General features: G+C 39.7%; 2 protein-coding genes across 4 annotated transcripts; one reads left to right on the top strand and one right to left on the bottom strand.

The window, feature by feature from the left end:
* Positions 1–1,372: 1,372 nt before the first annotated feature.
* On the bottom strand, positions 1,373–14,149 carry LOC106711401 (heterogeneous nuclear ribonucleoprotein A1, A2/B1 homolog). 2 transcript variants are annotated; one of them, XM_045679229.1, is made up of 7 exons: positions 13,931–14,149; positions 13,110–13,333; positions 12,544–12,788; positions 12,301–12,453; positions 11,871–12,083; positions 2,288–2,377; positions 1,373–1,725 (listed from the first exon to the last, which is right to left on the bottom strand). In XM_045679229.1, the coding sequence occupies exons 1-6, from the start codon at positions 13,964–13,966 to the stop codon at positions 2,307–2,309; spliced, it is 942 nt and encodes a 313-aa protein (XP_045535185.1). In that variant the 5' UTR covers positions 13,967–14,149; the 3' UTR covers positions 1,373–1,725; positions 2,288–2,306. The 2 variants fall into 2 exon arrangements, with proteins under 2 accessions (XP_045535185.1, XP_045535183.1); XM_045679227.1 differs by having other exon boundaries at positions 1,374–1,725; positions 2,288–2,380; positions 13,931–14,148.
* Positions 14,150–14,633: 484 nt separating this feature from the next.
* Positions 14,634–17,189, top strand: LOC106711516 (heterogeneous nuclear ribonucleoprotein 87F). 2 transcript variants are annotated; one of them, XM_014503847.2, is made up of 6 exons: positions 14,634–14,817; positions 15,038–15,261; positions 15,502–15,746; positions 16,010–16,144; positions 16,217–16,544; positions 16,847–17,189. In XM_014503847.2, exons 1-5 carry the CDS (start codon positions 14,785–14,787, stop codon positions 16,537–16,539), a joined length of 960 nt encoding a protein of 319 aa, XP_014359333.2. In that variant the 5' UTR covers positions 14,634–14,784; the 3' UTR covers positions 16,540–16,544; positions 16,847–17,189. The 2 variants fall into 2 exon arrangements, with proteins under 2 accessions (XP_014359333.2, XP_014359334.2); XM_014503848.2 differs by having other exon boundaries at positions 14,635–14,817; positions 16,010–16,135.
* Positions 17,190–20,820: the final 3,631 nt, after the last annotated feature.

Consider the following 20,820-nt stretch of genomic DNA (forward strand, 5'->3'; position numbering starts at 1 on the left):
AGTATTCTTTATAGGTATTCGTTATAAGTATAGATGTACGATAATATATTAAGCTATTCAGATATTATTGTAGTGAACACACTGTAATACGATGTTGCGTAAGCTCGCGATCGTTAAAAAAATAGAAACAGTTTGTAGCTTTAATTAAAATAGTAGTAGCATTATTTTTATCACCATATTCAGTCGTTAATAGACTAAGTTTTTTTTTATCAAATTATAATATAATATACATTATTAAGATTTTAAATGTTACACTTATATAATAAACTTTAATAATGTAAATAGTAACTAAACCTTTTAAGGAAATATCTTGAACTATCAATATATTATGTATCATAATGTATATAATATCCTAGTCAGTATATATAGGTAGGATAAATATCGAAATAAAACATTGTGACAATTGATTTTATAATTTTTTATTCTTCAAAGTAAACTTACCATGGTCGTTTCCACAAACAGAGACTTGTCCACCACGTAGAAATGCCCATGGAAAACAGTGTTCATTTAATTTTATTATTGCACACAAACAACAGGAACTATTCAATTCTATACATTTATAAAATTCGTATATAACTAAAAATACTATTCCCATAACTTAGTTATATTTATATAGTCTAACCAAACATTTATAGCACTTCAAATAGGTAAAGAAAAGCAAAACTCAATGATATATAGATAGACCCAAGAAGACACAAGAATGGCGTCGCCAGACTATGTATCCGGGCTAGGTTTAGGGGAGGGGGGCGATTACCATTAATATGGTCTTTTATTTATTTATTTATGGTCTTATTCCTAGTTTATCTGTTTAAAAATTTTCAATTCTCTAGGAGAGGGGCGCCTCCTCCCCCCAGCGACGTCTATGACCTAATACGTAATGATAATTTTATCAATCATAAATAGTCTTATAAGAACGAACTAAGTCCGAATACAAAAGAGTAAACCTTTTTTTTAAATTTCGAAATTATGAAACATATATATGTTCAAATTCTAAATATTTATATTAATTTTACACTACGATAGTGTTTCTTTGGTGTCATTTCCTCTTCACTTGGATATCAAAGACCACAAATCGATAACAACACAACATTTCACCTTAGCACATATTAAAAATTCTAAAGGCCTATCTATATATTTTCATATGTGACAAACATATATAACATATTAGTACAGAACAGTATTCTTAATTCTACATAAAAATGCTCAGTAATTATATGTAAAAAGAAATCACTTGTATTTTTTAACTAAAATTAAAACAACCTTTTTAACAAGTAATTTTTTTTTTGGAATGTTTCCGATAAGTAAAATAAAGATATGTCAACTTTAATTTCATTTAACATTGAATAATATCGTTTTGTTGCAACAATTTGTGAATGTTAAGAAATAAAAATAAATCTTATAACTAAAATACCAAAATCTCTTTATAGCCTCATAGAAAAAATATGGCAGTGAACTAGTGTCACACAATTTGAATATCGCATATAAAAATTGTGAAAGTGCTATTATGTAAATTATAAAGAAAATAGTATCTTTTGCCTGCACAGTACCTTATTGTGAGCAAACCTTATAGTGTAGTTTAGATACCTATATATAATATGTAAAATATGACGTATTATGTAATGTGGTCCTTTCCTAAGTCCGCTTGTGCCTCAAGGTGGGCAGAGCGCGCAGCCTACGCCTGTCTACTCTACGCCTGCCTAGCTTCAAATATGCGTAACTTCACACCTAAGCATTAAAAATATTTTTCATCAGTCTTAATTTGACGACAATTCATTTGTATTCATTTTATTACATCAAAATAACATGAATGCAACAAATATTGACAGATTTATAATTCGTAAGCGCGTTTAACGAAAACTCTACGCCAATTGAAGTGTCGCCATTGGACTACCACAACTTGTTAAATTGTCAATTGCATTTTATTTTCCTCTTTATTGATCAATAATTGAAAAAAAAACCAATAACTTTATAAATGCTTATTTGATAGAAATATCACTTATGAGTAACACTTAAACCAATTTCCATTTATCCGGTAAACAATACGTAAAAAAACATTTAAATTTGTTCAAAAATTCAGAAAACTATACGGATTCCTTGGAAAGACGGACCCATTGGAAATTAATAAAAACTAGAAAAATCTTAAGTATTCTAAGCTTCCTAAAATCAAATATCATTTCGGTAAAACTGGCGAAATTTCATTTATACTTCCTATAGAAATGTAAAATTAACGATATATTTGTATGGGAATGTATGCATTGTTACAAAGAAATGTAAATATTGTACTTACAAGAGGACATCGGCAAGGTTTAGTAGCGACGCTGATTGCCGCCTGATGCTGTGCTGTAGTTCTGAACACCGCCACCACCACTGCCACCACCAACTAGAAAAAAAAAACGTATCCATTAATTTTGTCTTTTGGATGTGAAACATCTATAGGATCACTTGTAAACCGAATTGTTGGCGTGGCGACGCTTGCCGTGGCGACGGGTCGCCAAGCTATACTGAGGTATACATATATATATATATATGTATATGTAGGAATATATAGTATTGTAAGATATTTGATGCAAAAGTATTTTAAAAGAATTAAACTAACAGCGAAATAATGAATTCAACTCTACTTCATAATAATCCTCGCTGTAGTATAAACTTTAACCGAACGTAAGTAAACAAAAATGTCAGACGTTCCGCAATGACGGATGGAAAGAGACTGCCTCGAGCAGCAGCGCACGCTTCCTTATAAAACCTTTTTTTTGTGTGACTACCCTCAACAGTCCTAACACGGCTTCTCCTGACATGAGACCGTCCTCGGGCTCGTTCTTCCAGCATCTTCAACACTGGAATTCGTCTGTAACAATGGCATAGAGTCTTTCGATACCAGCTCGTTGGCAGGCGCTATGCGGGCGCGCTGCTCGTCGTCAGGCGCTGCACTGGCGCGCTGCTCGGCAACAGGTGCTGCATTGGCGTGCTGCTCGCGACAGGTGCTGCACCGCGACAGATGCTGCACCGCGACAGGTGCTGCACTGGCGCGCTGTTCGTCGTCAGGCGCGGCTGTGGCGCGCTGCTTGTAGGCAGACGCGGCTGTGGCGCGCTGCGTGTAGGCAGGCGCGGCTGTGGCGCGCTGCTTGTAGGCAGACGCGGCTGTGGCGCGCTGCTTGTAGACAGACGCGGCTGTGGCGCGCTGCTTGTAGACAGGCGCGGCTGTGGCGCGTTGCTTGTAGACAGGCGCGGCTGTGGCGCGCTGCTTGTAGGCAGACGCGGCTGTGGCGCGCTGCTTGTAGGCAGACGCGGCTGTGGCGCGCTGCTTGTAGGCAGGCGCGGCTGTGGCGCGCTGCTTGTAGGCAGGCGCGGCTGTGGCGCGCTGCTTGTAGACAGGCGCGGCTGTGGCGCGCTGCTTGTAGACAGGCGCGGCTGTGGCGCGCTGCTTGTAGACAGGCGCGGCTGTGGCGCGCTGCGTGTAGGCAGGCGCGGCTGTGGCGCGCTGCGTGTAGGCAGGCGCGGCTGTGGCGCGCTGCTTGTAGGCAGACGCGGCTGTGGCGCGCTGCTTGTAGACAGGCGCGGCTGTGGCGCGCTGCTTGTAGACAGGCGCGGCTGTGGCGCGCTGCTTGTAGGCAGGCGCGGCTGTGGCGCGCTGCTTGTAGGCAGGCGCGGCTGTGGCGCGCTGCTTGTAGGCAGGCGCGGCTGTGGCGCGCTGCTTGTAGGCAGGCGCGGCTGTGGCGCGCTGCTTGTAGACAGGCGCGGCTGTGGCGCGCTGCGTGTAGGCAGGCGCGGCTGTGGCGCGCTGCGTGTAGGCAGGCGCGGCTGTGGCGCGCTGCGTGTAGGCAGGCGCGGCTGTGGCGCGCTGCTTGTAGGCAGGCGCGGCTGTGGCGCGCTGCTTGTAGGCAGGCGCGGCTGTGGCGCGCTGCTTGTAGGCAGGCGCGGCTGTGGCGCGCATCAGCGCAATCATGCAGACATGCACCGCTGAGGCGCGCTGATTGCAGACAGCCGCGGTGCACAACACAGCTACACAGTAGGACACAAGATCCGACCAAATCCGCATCTATATCAATAATGGTGACCTCGATAATTTGATCATATCTCTTTATGGTTCTAAAACATTCGACACATGACCATGTACAGCAAGCGTCCTGCAGTACGTCCTCTAAATGACATCAGTGGCAGCCCGCAGTATGCCAGATACTGAACGTCCCGCAGTCCGTTCAATACCTTACTTCACAAGACCATGTAGGGCAAGCGTCCCGCAGTCCGTTGCCGATAGGAGCGTCCCGCAGTCCGTCCTCTACATGATATTAATGGCAGCCCGCAGTATGCCAGATGCTGAACGTCCCGCAGTCCGTTCAATACCTTACTTCACAAGACCATGTAGGGCAAGCGTCCCGCAGTCCGTTGCCGATAGGAGCGTCCCGCAGTCCGTCCTCTACATGATATTAATGGCAGCCCGCAGTATGCCAGATGCTGAACGTCCCGCAGTCCGTTCAATACCTTACTTCACAAGACCATGTAGGGCAAGCGTCCCGCAGTCCGTTGCCGATAGGAGCGTCCCGCAGTCCGTCCTCTACATGATATTAATGGCAGCCCGCAGTATGCCAGATGCTGAACGTCCCGCAGTCCGTTCAATACCTTACTTCACAAGACCATGTAGGGCAAGCGTCCCGCAGTCCGTTGCCGATAGGAGCGTCCCGCAGTCCGTCCTCTACATGATATTAATGGCAGCCCGCAGTATGCCAGATGCTGAACGTCCCGCAGTCCGTTCAATACCTTACTTCACAAGACCATGTAGGGCAAGCGTCCCGCAGTCCGTCCTCTACATGATATTAATGGCAACCCGCAGTTTGTCAGTCGTGAAGATACCCTAGAAGCATCTCCTGATACAGTCTCACATTCCGTTCACAATCTCACTTCTGCAGTTGGGTATCCCGCAGTCTACGCAACGCAGAGCATCTCGACAATACATGGACAAAGCAAACTGAACTAATAAAGGGCATCAATGACTATTACGACATAATGACATACGTCTGACTCAGGTAATGGCTTAACACGCTCAGCGCAACCGACTAGCCTTACAAGTTCACTTTAAAATGAAAAAATCATGTTGGCATGTAACGTGTTAAATCTTGCCACGACTCGGCTTTACCTGACCCTCACTAATAAACTGATCAAGGTATTCAATTTCAGTATTTAGTAAAGAACACATCTTTAAATTAATTGAAAAGTCTGATGTTGACTTATTTGGCATCAAAACTTGAAATATAAAAATATTGGTTCGATCTTACCGCAGTACAAATTGAATAGATCGCGTCCACAATCCTGTCTGCTGTGAAATACACAGACAGCGCGTGAGCCTCACTGCCCACATATTCCCATGCAGAATACATGGTTTGGTCCACGCTACCCATGTTTCGCGAACACTGGTACAATTCTGATTTCGACTCAACTTACTGCGACTACAACGATTATCACGGTAACGATCTGACATTTTTCTCTTTGCATTTATTTTCACGAAAATGCAAACACAAACACAGAGTGAGCAAAGTGGATAGAATCACGTGGATCCTATCCCACTTCTGATGTAAGATATTTGATGCAAAAGTATTTTAAAAGAATTAAACTAACAGCGAAATAATGAATTCAACTCTACTTCATAATAATCCTCGCTGTAGTATAAACTTTAACCGAACGTAAGTAAACAAAAATGTCAGACGTTCCGCAATGACGGATGGAAAGAGACTGCCTCGAGCAGCAGCGCACGCTTCCTTATAAAACCTTTTTTTTGTGTGACTACCCTCAACAGTCCTAACACGGCTTCTCCTGACATGAGACCGTCCTCGGGCTCGTTCTTCCAGCATCTTCAACACTGGAATTCGTCTGTAACAATGGCATAGAGTCTTTCGATACCAGCTCGTTGGCAGGCGCTATGCGGGCGCGCTGCTCGTCGTCAGGCGCTGCACTGGCGCGCTGCTCGGCAACAGGTGCTGCATTGGCGTGCTGCTCGCGACAGGTGCTGCACCGCGACAGATGCTGCACCGCGACAGGTGCTGCACTGGCGCGCTGTTCGTCGTCAGGCGCGGCTGTGGCGCGCTGCTTGTAGGCAGACGCGGCTGTGGCGCGCTGCGTGTAGGCAGGCGCGGCTGTGGCGCGCTGCTTGTAGGCAGACGCGGCTGTGGCGCGCTGCTTGTAGACAGACGCGGCTGTGGCGCGCTGCTTGTAGACAGGCGCGGCTGTGGCGCGTTGCTTGTAGACAGGCGCGGCTGTGGCGCGCTGCTTGTAGGCAGACGCGGCTGTGGCGCGCTGCTTGTAGGCAGACGCGGCTGTGGCGCGCTGCTTGTAGGCAGGCGCGGCTGTGGCGCGCTGCTTGTAGGCAGGCGCGGCTGTGGCGCGCTGCTTGTAGACAGGCGCGGCTGTGGCGCGCTGCTTGTAGACAGGCGCGGCTGTGGCGCGCTGCGTGTAGGCAGGCGCGGCTGTGGCGCGCTGCGTGTAGGCAGGCGCGGCTGTGGCGCGCTGCTTGTAGGCAGACGCGGCTGTGGCGCGCTGCTTGTAGACAGGCGCGGCTGTGGCGCGCTGCTTGTAGACAGGCGCGGCTGTGGCGCGCTGCTTGTAGGCAGGCGCGGCTGTGGCGCGCTGCTTGTAGGCAGGCGCGGCTGTGGCGCGCTGCTTGTAGGCAGGCGCGGCTGTGGCGCGCTGCTTGTAGGCAGGCGCGGCTGTGGCGCGCTGCTTGTAGACAGGCGCGGCTGTGGCGCGCTGCGTGTAGGCAGGCGCGGCTGTGGCGCGCTGCGTGTAGGCAGGCGCGGCTGTGGCGCGCTGCGTGTAGGCAGGCGCGGCTGTGGCGCGCTGCTTGTAGGCAGGCGCGGCTGTGGCGCGCTGCTTGTAGGCAGGCGCGGCTGTGGCGCGCTGCTTGTAGGCAGGCGCGGCTGTGGCGCGCATCAGCGCAATCATGCAGACATGCACCGCTGAGGCGCGCTGATTGCAGACAGCCGCGGTGCACAACACAGCTACACAGTAGGACACAAGATCCGACCAAATCCGCATCTATATCAATAATGGTGACCTCGATAATTTGATCATATCTCTTTATGGTTCTAAAACATTCGACACATGACCATGTACAGCAAGCGTCCTGCAGTACGTCCTCTAAATGACATCAGTGGCAGCCCGCAGTATGCCAGATACTGAACGTCCCGCAGTCCGTTCAATACCTTACTTCACAAGACCATGTAGGGCAAGCGTCCCGCAGTCCGTTGCCGATAGGAGCGTCCCGCAGTCCGTCCTCTACATGATATTAATGGCAGCCCGCAGTATGCCAGATGCTGAACGTCCCGCAGTCCGTTCAATACCTTACTTCACAAGACCATGTAGGGCAAGCGTCCCGCAGTCCGTTGCCGATAGGAGCGTCCCGCAGTCCGTCCTCTACATGATATTAATGGCAGCCCGCAGTATGCCAGATGCTGAACGTCCCGCAGTCCGTTCAATACCTTACTTCACAAGACCATGTAGGGCAAGCGTCCCGCAGTCCGTTGCCGATAGGAGCGTCCCGCAGTCCGTCCTCTACATGATATTAATGGCAGCCCGCAGTATGCCAGATGCTGAACGTCCCGCAGTCCGTTCAATACCTTACTTCACAAGACCATGTAGGGCAAGCGTCCCGCAGTCCGTTGCCGATAGGAGCGTCCCGCAGTCCGTCCTCTACATGATATTAATGGCAGCCCGCAGTATGCCAGATGCTGAACGTCCCGCAGTCCGTTCAATACCTTACTTCACAAGACCATGTAGGGCAAGCGTCCCGCAGTCCGTCCTCTACATGATATTAATGGCAACCCGCAGTTTGTCAGTCGTGAAGATACCCTAGAAGCATCTCCTGATACAGTCTCACATTCCGTTCACAATCTCACTTCTGCAGTTGGGTATCCCGCAGTCTACGCAACGCAGAGCATCTCGACAATACATGGACAAAGCAAACTGAACTAATAAAGGGCATCAATGACTATTACGACATAATGACATACGTCTGACTCAGGTAATGGCTTAACACGCTCAGCGCAACCGACTAGCCTTACAAGTTCACTTTAAAATGAAAAAATCATGTTGGCATGTAACGTGTTAAATCTTGCCACGACTCGGCTTTACCTGACCCTCACTAATAAACTGATCAATGTATTCAATTTCAGTATTTAGTAAAGAACACATCTTTAAATTAATTGAAAAGTCTGATGTTGACTTATTTGGCATCAAAACTTGAAATATAAAAATATAGGTTCGATCTTACCGCAGTACAAATTGAATAGATCGCGTCCACAATCCTGTCTGCTGTGAAATACACAGACAGCGCGTGAGCCTCACTGCCCACATATTCCCATGCAGAATACATGGTTTGGTCCACGCTACCCATGTTTCGCGAACACTGGTACAATTCTGATTTCGACTCAACTTACTGCGACTACAACGATTATCACGGTAACGATCTGACATTTTTCTCTTTGCATTTATTTTCACGAAAATGCAAACACAAACACAGAGTGAGCAAAGTGGATAGAATCACGTGGATCCTATCCCACTTCTGATGTAAGATATTTGATGCAAAAGTATTTTAAAAGAATTAAACTAACAGCGAAATAATGAATTCAACTCTACTTCATAATAATCCTCGCTGTAGTATAAACTTTAACCGAACGTAAGTAAACAAAAATGTCAGACGTTCCGCAATGACGGATGGAAAGAGACTGCCTCGAGCAGCAGCGCACGCTTCCTTATAAAACCTTTTTTTTGTGTGACTACCCTCAACAGTCCTAACAGTATATATATGTCGGATGAGCACCACCCGAAGTGTTTGAGAAACACACAACGTCAGTGGTGGTAGCACCACTAACATCATTTTTAGCATTGCTCATCCTTAAATGAAACGCAGCCTTTGATGAATATCCTTATATTTCTCAGCAGAGTTTTTGCCTCCTTAAAGAGCTCTGAACACTCCGGCGGTCGTACTGCCTCTGTGCCGCCGGAACATTCTTATTTATACCCTCATGAGACTTACAATAAAGTGTTTGAATTTAGTAATCGTTTGTAAATTAATCTAAAAATTACAATAAATGAAGTTTTTTAATCAATTAATCGATTGTAAGAACGTATTTACAAGAGTTATTTAATTAATTTCAACAGTGAGATATTTTTATAAGATGGTCACGCCGATACGGCCATGCTGACAGGCGGTGCGCGCTCTGCACCAGCCTCGTAGAAACCTGTTTGTTCACCTGTAATCATTGAAGAGTATTTCTCTGAGTTCGCTATCTGTAAGCAACTTGTCACTAATCAGTAACCTATTGTTAATCAACAGTGTATGTTGCGAATTAATTACTAAACAAACAATCATGAATGTTATGACTATGAATGTTCTGAACATTGGTCTCGTAGATTTTTCATAGATGTCTCGGAGGGTCTCGTAGAGTGTCGTAGGGTCTCGTAGATACTCGTAGGGACTCGTAGATACTCGTAGGGTCTCGGAGGGTCTCGTAGGGTCTCGTAGATATCTCGGAGGGTCTTTATGGTAGTAGTTTAATAGTAATAAAATGTGTACTTACAATTTTATTTTGATGATCAGCATACGTATTTCTCGAGAGGTTGATGGAAGAGGTTGATTTGAAACAGTATCACCTTCTTAGGTTAATTCATACTGGGTTGATTCATTCTCCGCCGATACGGTCAACTGTTCTCCCATTTAAAAGTGGTCACCATCCAATCATATACCCACATTTTGGCGCGTCCTTTCAACAGGCTACACACCTTCATCCGGATGTCTAAATAATTAAGGTTATAAGCTTTGATTACCTGATCTATGTGCTGGCACCACTCTCGTATACCGACGTTTGTATCCGGATCAAACGATGGGAGGTAGATATCATTGATCTTGATTTTTGTTTCTGTGGGTGGAGCGCCGTTCGGACATCTTCTGCATCATCTCCATCATCGCTGAGAATTTTGTTCTACTTCATAAGGCGGCGGATGAGCTACCGAAGTGAATTCGTGGGCTGAAAGCTCTTGTTATCCCACTTCTGATGTCGGATGAGCACCACCCGAAGTGTTTGAGAAACACACAACGTCAGTGGTGGTAGCACCACTAACATCATTTTTAGCATTGCTCATCCTTAAATGAAACGCAGCCTTTGATGAATATCCTTATATTTCTCAGCAGAGTTTTTGCCTCCTTAAAGAGCTCTGAACACTCCGGCGGTCGTACTGAGACTGCCTCTGTGCCGCCGGAACATTCTTATTTATACCCTCATGAGACTTACAATAAAGTGTTTGAATTTAGTAATCGTTTGTAAATTAATCTAAAAATTACAATAAATGAAGTTTTTTAATCAATTAATCGATTGTAAGAACGTATTTACAAGAGTTATTTAATTAATTTCAACAGTGAGATATTTTTATAAGATGGTCACGCCGATATATATATATATATATATGTAGGAAGAGGATCGGCCATAGTTAAAAAGAATGAAGCTACTTTAAACTTTATAATAGTTTTTAGCAAAATCACAGGACTAATGACATTTAATTAACCATTAAACTAAACTATGTTCCAAAGTAACAATTCAATAAATTAGCCTTAAATAATAACCGGATATAATTAGTCTAGGGACCAAATTATAGCACCGGAATAATAATTAATTCGTTTCCACAAATTAACTATCCGAAGCGTCTAGGTTAAGCAAGCGAAGTACAACTAGTGCACCGAGCCACGCCAGAGCCAAGACTGCCTTTCAAATAATGTTGCACGTCTTTTATAGCGGCAGAGCTAATAGTGGGGAGAGTGGGGGCATCGAATGACGCAATCGGTGCACGTGTTGTTTACAGTTTCGCTCAGGTGGCGCGCGGGCGCTGACATATATATATATTATTTTAATAATATTTAATATTATTATTATTATTCATTCATTCCTTCCTTCATTCATTCATTCTTTCTTTCATTCATTCATTCATTCATTAATTCCTTCATTCATTCATTTATTCCTTGCTTCATTCATTCATTCATTAATTCCTTCATTCATTCATTTATTCCTTGCTTCATTCATTCCTTCATTCCTTCCTTCATTCATTCCTTCCTTCCTTCATTCATTCATTCGTTCATTCCTTCCTTCTTTCATTCATTCCTTCATTCATTCATTTATTCCTTGCTTCATTCATTCCTTCATTCGTTCCTTCATTCATTCATTCATTCCTTCATTCATTCATTCATTCCTTCCTTCATTCATTCATTCATTCCTTCATTCATTCATTCATTCATTCCTTCATTCATTCATTCATTTGTCATTTACTTAATTATAATATTTTATGTATATTACATGTACACACACGATGTTTCACATCTGCCAGGCGTTCCATGACGGCTCACGTTTTTTTTTTTGTTCAAATATCAACACTTTATGATTCTAAGAATTTATAATTATTTTTAACTGTGGAAATACTTCTTATCTTACAATGTTCCACTATGATTGATATTTTGTCACACACATACACAAACAAAGTGTTAAAATTTTTATAACTACTAGCTGTCGCCCGCGACTCCGTCCGCGCGCAGTTAAAAAATGGGGGGGGGGTATGAAAAATAGATGTTGGCCGATTCTCAGACCTACTGAATATGCTCACAAAATATCATGAGAATCGGTTAAGCCGTTTCGGAGGAGTACTGGAACTAAAACTGTGACACGAGAATTTTATATATTAGATGTTTCACGCCACTAAAATTTGCACTTTGTTAATACTGAAATTGTTAAGATTCTCTACTTTTCATAATTTTTGTAATCTAAAGTTTCCGACAGTTTAAATAAGTTTAGCTTGACTCTGATATAGTTATTCAAAAATTTTATCATTGTAATTACCTGAATTATAAGGCTGTTGCCTTTGTGAGTTATAGTTGGATCTCATTGGGCCTCCGCTAAACCCTTGTTGATATCCATCACCAAAGTTATCCTGCGACCAGTTCTGATCATCATAGCCTTGATTGTCCCATGATTCTTGGGAGTTATTCGATTCCCAAGGACTCGGATTGTCCCAACCACTCGGTTCACCATATCCTGAATTATACCCACCTCCTAAAAAATTTGAAGATATATTTTATTTCAATCATAAATAAAATAACTGTAACATCACATTTTTATTTCTTTATGAATTAATTTGCAATTAATGTTTTAAACTAAGTAAGTTTTAAGGGTGTATTTCCTGTAACTCAATGACTATTAATTTCTAGACAGGGAGAAATGAAATGAATGGAGAAAACATAATTTAAAATAAATGAAAACCATAAAGTACCCCAATCTTGGCGATTGTTCCAGCCACCTCGGCCGCCTCCGCGACCGCCAAACCTGCCGCCACCGCGACGATTGCCGCCACCTGACATTTCAGACTTTGACAATGCTTTCTTAACATCTAGAAGGTGGCCATTGATTTTATGGTCCTGATCCACTGAAAAAAAGAAAACAATAGTTCATTTAATTTTAAAAAACACATATAATTTGGTAAATTATGTAAAAAAAACTAAGCAAAATAACTTACAGCATATCCTATCAACTGGATCATAATCATCAAATTCAATAAAACCAAATCCTCTTTTCTTCCCTGTACTTTTTTCAGTTACTATGCTCACTGAGACAATGTTACCATATGAAGAAAAATGTTGCCTGAGATCATCTTCCTCTATATCCTGCTTTAAATTACCCACAAACAACTTTTTAACAGTTGCACTCGCATCAGGTCTTTTAATCTCGTCCCTAGGCACAGCCCTTTTTGGTTCAACGATTCTGAAATATAAAACATGAATATTGAGTCCTCAAATCTTTAAAGCTTTTTAGTAGTACAAAAGGAGTATATACTACATCTATATGAAGTGAATAGTCTGGTTCTAGGAAACTAAATTAAAAAAGAAACACAAAAAAATTACTATGCAAAAGCTGATTTACAATTAAGAAGCTTAAAAGTGATAAATATAGTACAGAAAGTTACGAATTTTTTGAAAAAGAACTCACTAAATGGACAGATTATCACTTTTTACATTGAAATTGAAAACAGTATGTAATGCTTGCAATTTCATACATGTTAACTATTACAAAAAAATTACTGACCTGCCATCTATTTTATGGGGCCTGTTATTCTGAGCATCATCAACCATATGAGCCTTCGAATAGGTTATAAACCCAAAACCTCTGGACCGTTTTGTTTGAGGATCTTTCATAACCACAACATCAACAATTTCACCCCATTGCTCATAAAACTCTTTGAGGGACTCATCAGTAGTGCGGTAATCTAAGCCCCCAATAAACAACTTTCTTAAATGCTCAGGTTCTTCCTGAAATAATAAAAAGTAATGTACATACAACATTAAATATGTATTTTTCTTATAGCCACAGAGATTCGAATATAATACTAGTTATCCGGGGGACATTTCAAGAACTTCAAATATTTTAGGCAGTAGTACCATTAATACAGTTTTATTTCTGTTTGATTCTTATTGAACTATTGAACATAATATCATAAGTTTAATGTCTTTATATATAGCCAAATTCCAATATTTCTATGATATGAAATATTTCTCACAGAAATAGAAATACGATACAAAAGTAAAATAGAAAAAAATTTAAAACTCAAAGCAAGAAGGGACTATTACTTATTTCTTATTTAAATTGCTTGTTTAATAAAGATAACAAGCACTAAATCAGTAAAAATTTTTTATTTATTACATTCGGCGAGTCCACGATTCATCACCGATTCTTAGAGGATCATGCCACGACATTCAAATTTCTTCAAAATTATTAATGAAGGAGGCATGCTTCGTGTTTATTCAATAGTCCCCTGGTAAAAATACTTTTAGTTTTTCAGATATGTCTGGAAACGGTTGAAAAGCATTTTCTAAGTTAAGTAAATTTAAAACATTGGTTTTACTCACATATTCGTCACCACCACCACTACTATCATGCTTCATTTTGGAATATACCAATTAAGTTATAAACTTAATTACTTAGTGCCAGTAAGTAAGTAGAATATATTTAGCACGGGATTCTCCCAACTCTTTTACTTAGAAATCAGAAACAGAAAAATGAAAATGACAGTAAATAATAAACATCCATTTTCCTCTATCGTTTCGTTGCTTAATCTGTAATCTTTCTTTCAATCGACACAGACAAAATAAATAGAATCGAAAAAAAATATTTCAAGACAAAAAGTGCATTATATATCTTCAGTAATTTCTTTTAATTAAGAAAACGTTTATATTTCAAATTTTGTACTAAATATCAATACTACGAATATACACGCTATCTATTTTATATCTTTTAATAATATATTAAAAGACGCAATAAAAGTTGCCAGTATGCCCAGACTTGGAAATAGCCTACGTTTTTGTACAATTTAGATGCACAATTGTTATTTTAAAATTTACTTTTAAATTGAAAATTTGAACTTGTTTTGTGGAAATAAATGATTTTATTTAAAAAGTTTTTAATTAAAAAATATATATATTTAAATCTATAATTTTGCAGCTATATTTTAGCATTTATTGAGAAAATGAGAACGCTCAGTAAACTTGACAAGGACAAAGAACTGGTAGAATCCTTAATTTAAATCTGGTAACACTGCACAGGAAGCCAGCTTCAAGCGGCGCATCATTTTCTTTCTTTTTAGCGTGGCGTCGGTTAGTAACGGTAGTGTTAAAACGTAATTGAAGACTTTTCTAATTTGCGCTAAAAGTTATTTGATTTGTTTTGTAGTCTCCTTATTTCGTCATTTAACAAGCTTTCCAAAATGAGGCCGCAGCAGAATGGAGATGATGGTTTTGTGAGTATAAATTATTCGTTACTGGCTATGACTCAGCCATTTTGCATAATTGAACAATTTTTTTCTCTTACGTTTTTACGCACTGTGTTAGCCTTAATTCATTTTATATTTAACATCTAAAGGGCGTAAATAACTAAAGTTCCAAAAAATTTGATGATTGCATTTCGACCAACGCTATCCGCCATTTTGTTGTTGATTGTAATGGTCGCCATAATTACAGGAAGAACCCGAAGTACATCGTAAAATCTTCATCGGGGGACTCAATTACAGAACGACTGATGAATCTTTAAAAGCACATTTTGAGAAATGGGGCGAAATCGTGGATGTAGTCGTTATGAAAGACACGAAGACAAAGAGGTCTCGTGGTTTCGGCTTTATTACTTACTCTAAAGCGCACATGGTTGACGATGCGCAGAACAATAGGCCTCATACAATTGATTCACGGTAAGCTATAATTCTCCATTACATTTATAATACTGATTTATTGCAGTCCAGCTATATGGAAGTTTAAATAGTTGCTTTCATATCGTTTTACACTGCATAAACTAAAAGACACTGCTTGGTGAATGTCTCGATGAAATTGTACACGTGGCATTTTCTGTGGAGTCGACATGACCTAATTTTTTATTGTAACGTGGTCAACAATCAACAAACGTGTTTTAAATAAATGGATTTATTTTACAGAGTGGTGGAAACAAAACGTGCCGTAGCTAGGCAGGATATTAAAAATCCCGAGGCGGGCGCTACAGTTAGAAAACTTTTCATCGGCGGAATTAAAGATGACCACACTGAAGATCAATTGCGAGAATATTTCTCTAATTATGGAAATGTACAGAATGTTAGCATCGTCACTGATAAAGCTACTGGAAAGAAGCGTGGTTTCGGATTCGTTGAATTTGATGACTATGACCCAGTAGACAAAGTTTGCTGTAAGTCAATTTTTATTGATTGTTTATTCTGTTTTTTTAACTTAAAATGACTGCCACAGTTTTGCCCCAAAATGGAATTACAATGTCCAGGTTTGGCTTCTCTAACTGTGGAGATTAAATTGTTGATTAAAGCTATACCAGGCTACTATTTTATAGGTTAGATCTGGTACGCAAGTCAATAAACATTTAAATTTTTATTCACATAGTATTGACTGTTCTAATTTTATTTGAAGTACAAATACAGCTTGTAATGTTTGTTACAGTGAATGCCCCTCATAAAATTAATGGTAAACAATTAGATGTTAAAAAAGCTCTGCCTAAAGATGGCTCTGACCAGAGAGGTGGTGGTGGTGGTGGCAGACAAGGACAAAGAAGAAATGATAACTGGGGTAATTCTGGTATGATTACTATCATTCATTGGTTTTTAAAAAAATTGTATACCAAATAGGATTTAAATTTTTTTTGCACAGGAGGTGGCTATGGAGGCAACCAAGGAGGTGGTTGGAACAATTCAAACCCGTGGGATAACAACCAGGGCGGTTGGGGAGGGAGCCAGGGTAGTGGGGGCTATGGTGGTGGGAACCAAAGAGGAGGCGGTGGTGGTGGTGGTTGGGGTGGCAACCAAGACTTTGGCAACTATGGCCAACAGAGTTACAGCGGTGGTCCCACTAGGAACCAGCAGTATAGCAACAACAGAGCTGCTCCTTACAATATGAACCAAGGGGGCGGTGGAGGTGGCTATGGCAGTGGAGGGAACTATGGAGGGGGACAAGGAAGAGGAGGACGCTTCTAAATCATGTATGTATACACTTTTTATTATATCACAAAAATTCATAAACATACATTATTCACTCATACCAACCATTTTATAGGGTATCCAAACACTGAATTTATAAAAGGGTTGACTCATACATGATGTACTTTCTATACACTACTGATTACTTAGTTAATTTTAGGTTGACTTCTACTACATAGCATTAATTGTAATTAGGAGCCATTTTAGGAAGACAATTACTTTCGGACCTGTTAGTTAATTAATGCTATGAAGATATTATTGTAATTGTTTTGGTATATGACTGATACATTTTTTCAATCTCTAGGTTTCGTGCTAAGTACACTAGTAGAGCAGAGTATTCCGTGTCCGCTAGTGTAGGCAGTACGCTCCGGAGCACTAGTTACACCTCTGGTCTACTCGAGACCACCTAGGAGAAGCCGTCAGGAAACAGATTAATCTTAGTTTGAAGCTCGTTATCTTTAGACAAATATGAATAGATTATTTATAGATTATGTACTGATGTAATTTGGTCTTCTATTTATTGTAGTACTTTAGGTACTTATCGTGACATATTTTTAAGGTTCTACATAGATTGTGAAAACATTTTATACAGATAATTAAGTACAACATAGGATATTAATATGTAATGACTCAAGTCCCTTTAATGATGCTAGGTTAATAAAATGAACATTAAGTTGAATTAAGAATAAGAAATGGATCATGATTACTTTTAATTTCTGACTTATTCAGTATTAAGTTCTCAAATAGATGTTATTTGAAATTTTAGGTATAGTCCAGCTATGACTTATAGGATAATTTAAATGTATAAATAAAAATTTAATACAAAAGTTGTAGGGTTGTTTCTTTAGATTTGTATATATACCTTTTTATTTTATTTCTATTGCTGCATGTTTTATTGCGATGCAGTTTTTTTTTTTTTTTAAGGAGATAATTCTAGTGTATGTCCTTCATGCTAAAATGATATTTTGAGTAAAAATTGTGACCTCCATGTTTTACGTTTGTAAATTGATGATTTCCATTCTGATGGAATGATTTAAAAATACAGCTCGCAGTTACATTGAACCCCATTTCATTGGTTTTCGCTGCTTAGAAATTTCTCGATTCTTATAGTTTAGGGCCAGTGGTAAATTAATAATTAAAGGGAAAAATTAGTAGCCTTAGTGTACTCTTGGTTTTTTCTCAAATAACTCAATTTGAAACGAGAAATAACCTGGAACATCGATTACATAAAGTAAAAGAAAAGTATGCTATACACAAATATGCAACACAGAAGTCACATTTTTTCATGAAATGTTAGAAAGGTTTGTTATCGATTTTTTTATTTACGTACTACCTATCCTGTGCAAACGGCTCTTGAAAAATATGTTTGCTATTAAAAAAGAAACATTAAATTTGAGCATAAAAATTATACTGCACAGAAATTATGTTGATTTTATTAAAACAATTTGAAATAATCATCCAGTAAAAGTTTAAATGTCGCCTTGGTTATCTTTACAAAGATATAGGTTTTATCAAGAAATCGACGCTGGCAGACTAAATAGTAAGTACATAGGTAATTTATGTCTGACTCACTGTGAGTCACGGTAGGAGAAAGTGGGACTGCCTTCATATTTGGACGTTATAATTTATAGCAACCGAATTCTTGCGATCAACAGCTAACTTTTCTGTTTATAGTACCAGAGATCTTAATCCTAGATGAAGCTACTAACATCGTAATACACTAGCAATTCTAATCTTAGTGCGTTTGTTTTCGTTTATAATAGTCCAATAGAAGTAGACACTTACGCGTAGAGCCTAGGGAATATCATCTATTTCTTAACCTTCACTCCCGCTAAAAAATGAATACGAAGCAAGATTCTGTAGGTTTTTTTATCACAAACTCGTCGTCGTGTTTCAAATCCTAAAGTTTTTGACTCATATTAAAGTAGTGTTATAATTATGTAGTTACATGAAAAACGTGATTCCATAATTGAAAATAAATTAATGCAGAAATAAGGCTTTGTGCAGTTTCGTTCAACGAGTACTCATGTATTGCTGTTTCAACCACACCATACCTAAAATGTTCTGCGTGGCGACACGTTCGAAGTTCGAGCCGCTAACGTTGAAAACTACAATAATTATTCGTAGTTGCATTGGAGTAAAATATTTGGGTTTTGTCACCAGTACAAATTATAAAGTTTTTATTTTCTAGGAAGCTAGAAACTGCTTAATTAGGACGATACGGGCATATTGTTTTTCATGTTTGCAGTATGTTTGTTTGTAGCAGTATGTTTGGGTATTGCCCTGGGCCGAGTAATGACGTCTATCACTGTTCATCATTTCAAATTGTCATTTCCTTTGTAAATCTCACTAATATTATAAATGCGAATGTTTAGATTGATGGATGAATAGTATGTTTAAAGGTAACCCCGGAGCATTTCACCGGATCTTGATAAAATTTGGCACAGATATAGAACATAGTCTGGAAGAACATATAGGTTACTCATTAAGTTTTTTTTATTCCGCAACAGCTTTATATTAAATTGACTTGATCTTGCATTAGCTAATAAACTTCAGGATTTATAGCTTGATACGCGATTACCTCCCTAGTTTCTCTCCACCCTCTGAAGTTAATAAATACGAAGATTGATCAGAAAAATTTGACATTTCCCTGTGGTTGTAACAATTTTAATGAAGTGAACTTATACTCGTATCGTGGCGTCTTATAGAAATGAGAAATAAGAGATTACATTCTATAGAACTTTAATGTGAATTAGTGCGAAAATTGTATAGTGTACATGGCACTTTCAATGTTGCCAGTATTGAAAAAAAATCTTTCTCAATTTTTGCTTTGGCCATCAATTGTTTTGTTAAAAAAAATTCAGTTTAGAAAAAAAAAGAAGTTAAACTTCGTTGTTATCGGTATTTATGTCATACCTTTTGCTTTTTTAACTTAAGATTGAAGATGTAGAGATGTTTTTGAAATTACGTTGCTTATCGGTATGAAACTGGTACTAGGTAAATAAAAAAGAAATAGCTATATACGTAAATGAAGCAAAAGTACAAACAGTACCTGCGATTGAGTAGGGCGCGGTTGGGCGACCGCCCTTTGGATTGGGCAGAAAGAGGCGCCACAGGTCTGTAAATTACTAGGTCGCACGTAACTCTGTTAAGACATGGTAAAAAGAGGGGGTGTAGTCGAAATTTCGCTGATGGCGCAGAAACCGGAACTGAATAAAACCACGTTTAAATTGCGATCAATGTCACTGTGCGTTTCGACTGCCGCGATACTTGTATTCATACATATTGTAATCTCTATTTTGTCAAAGATAATGAAAGGGAAAACAATGTGTTTCAGTACAAGTGTCACTGCATTCAAGTTGTTTTATTTTGCCAAAGTTTTACATTTATTTACATTTCCAACCTTTATCCTATTTTTATTTTGTTTGTTTCTAATATGTTTTCAATTTATTTTCATGGTGGTATCGTGGTGACTGGAGTCTAACTTGATTGCCAAGTAACTTTCAGCTGCAGGTAAGTTTAGTAGTAAGATATTTATTTCACATTATTTTAATAAATAAAATATAAAATTATGAGAGTTTTTATTTGTTATTCCCATTTCAGCCCTGCTAAATTAAATCTACGTTGTTTGTAATATTGTTGCAAGAATCGTATCGGTGTTGAATTAATTTCCAACAGAAACAGTAAAACGACGAATTCAATGAATCTATTGTAGTTCTGAATGCTGAGGCCATTCCATTTATTGACTTACCTGTGCTAAATATAGACAGTATAACTGTGCCTATTACACGCATCTCAAACCTAAATATTAATAGCTGAATGAGATATTAGATGAGTCTCCAGATATTTGATATCAGTACATGTTAGCCGATTATAATTTGGGCATTACAAAACTTGATTAAGATTTTTGCTTGCGACCACTTTTTTTTAGACATACCTACATAAATAATAATGAAACCGGAACCACTATACCGTTACAGTTGTATATTTGTTGTTGGTCACGATTGTACAGTTATAAAACGGAGAAGCATCTCTTCTCTTTTCCTGCATAACTAGATTTATAATAGCGATGGTGGAAAAGTACGCAAAGAATAAGTAATATTTATTGTGGCTACCCATTAATATTTGTGTAGGAAACCTTAACCTTGCACAACAAGATAACTATTTGAGCGTGGATACAGACTCGTATATACGCTTTAGATGAACTGTCTAGGGCACATCAGGACTGCACGGAAGCAACAAATAAAAAACAGAATTTTCAATATCCAATAAGTTCCT

The sequence above is a fragment of the Papilio machaon genome, chromosome 9 (genome assembly GCF_912999745.1).
Source record: "Papilio machaon chromosome 9, ilPapMach1.1, whole genome shotgun sequence".
Taxonomy (NCBI): Eukaryota; Metazoa; Arthropoda; class Insecta; order Lepidoptera; family Papilionidae; genus Papilio; species Papilio machaon.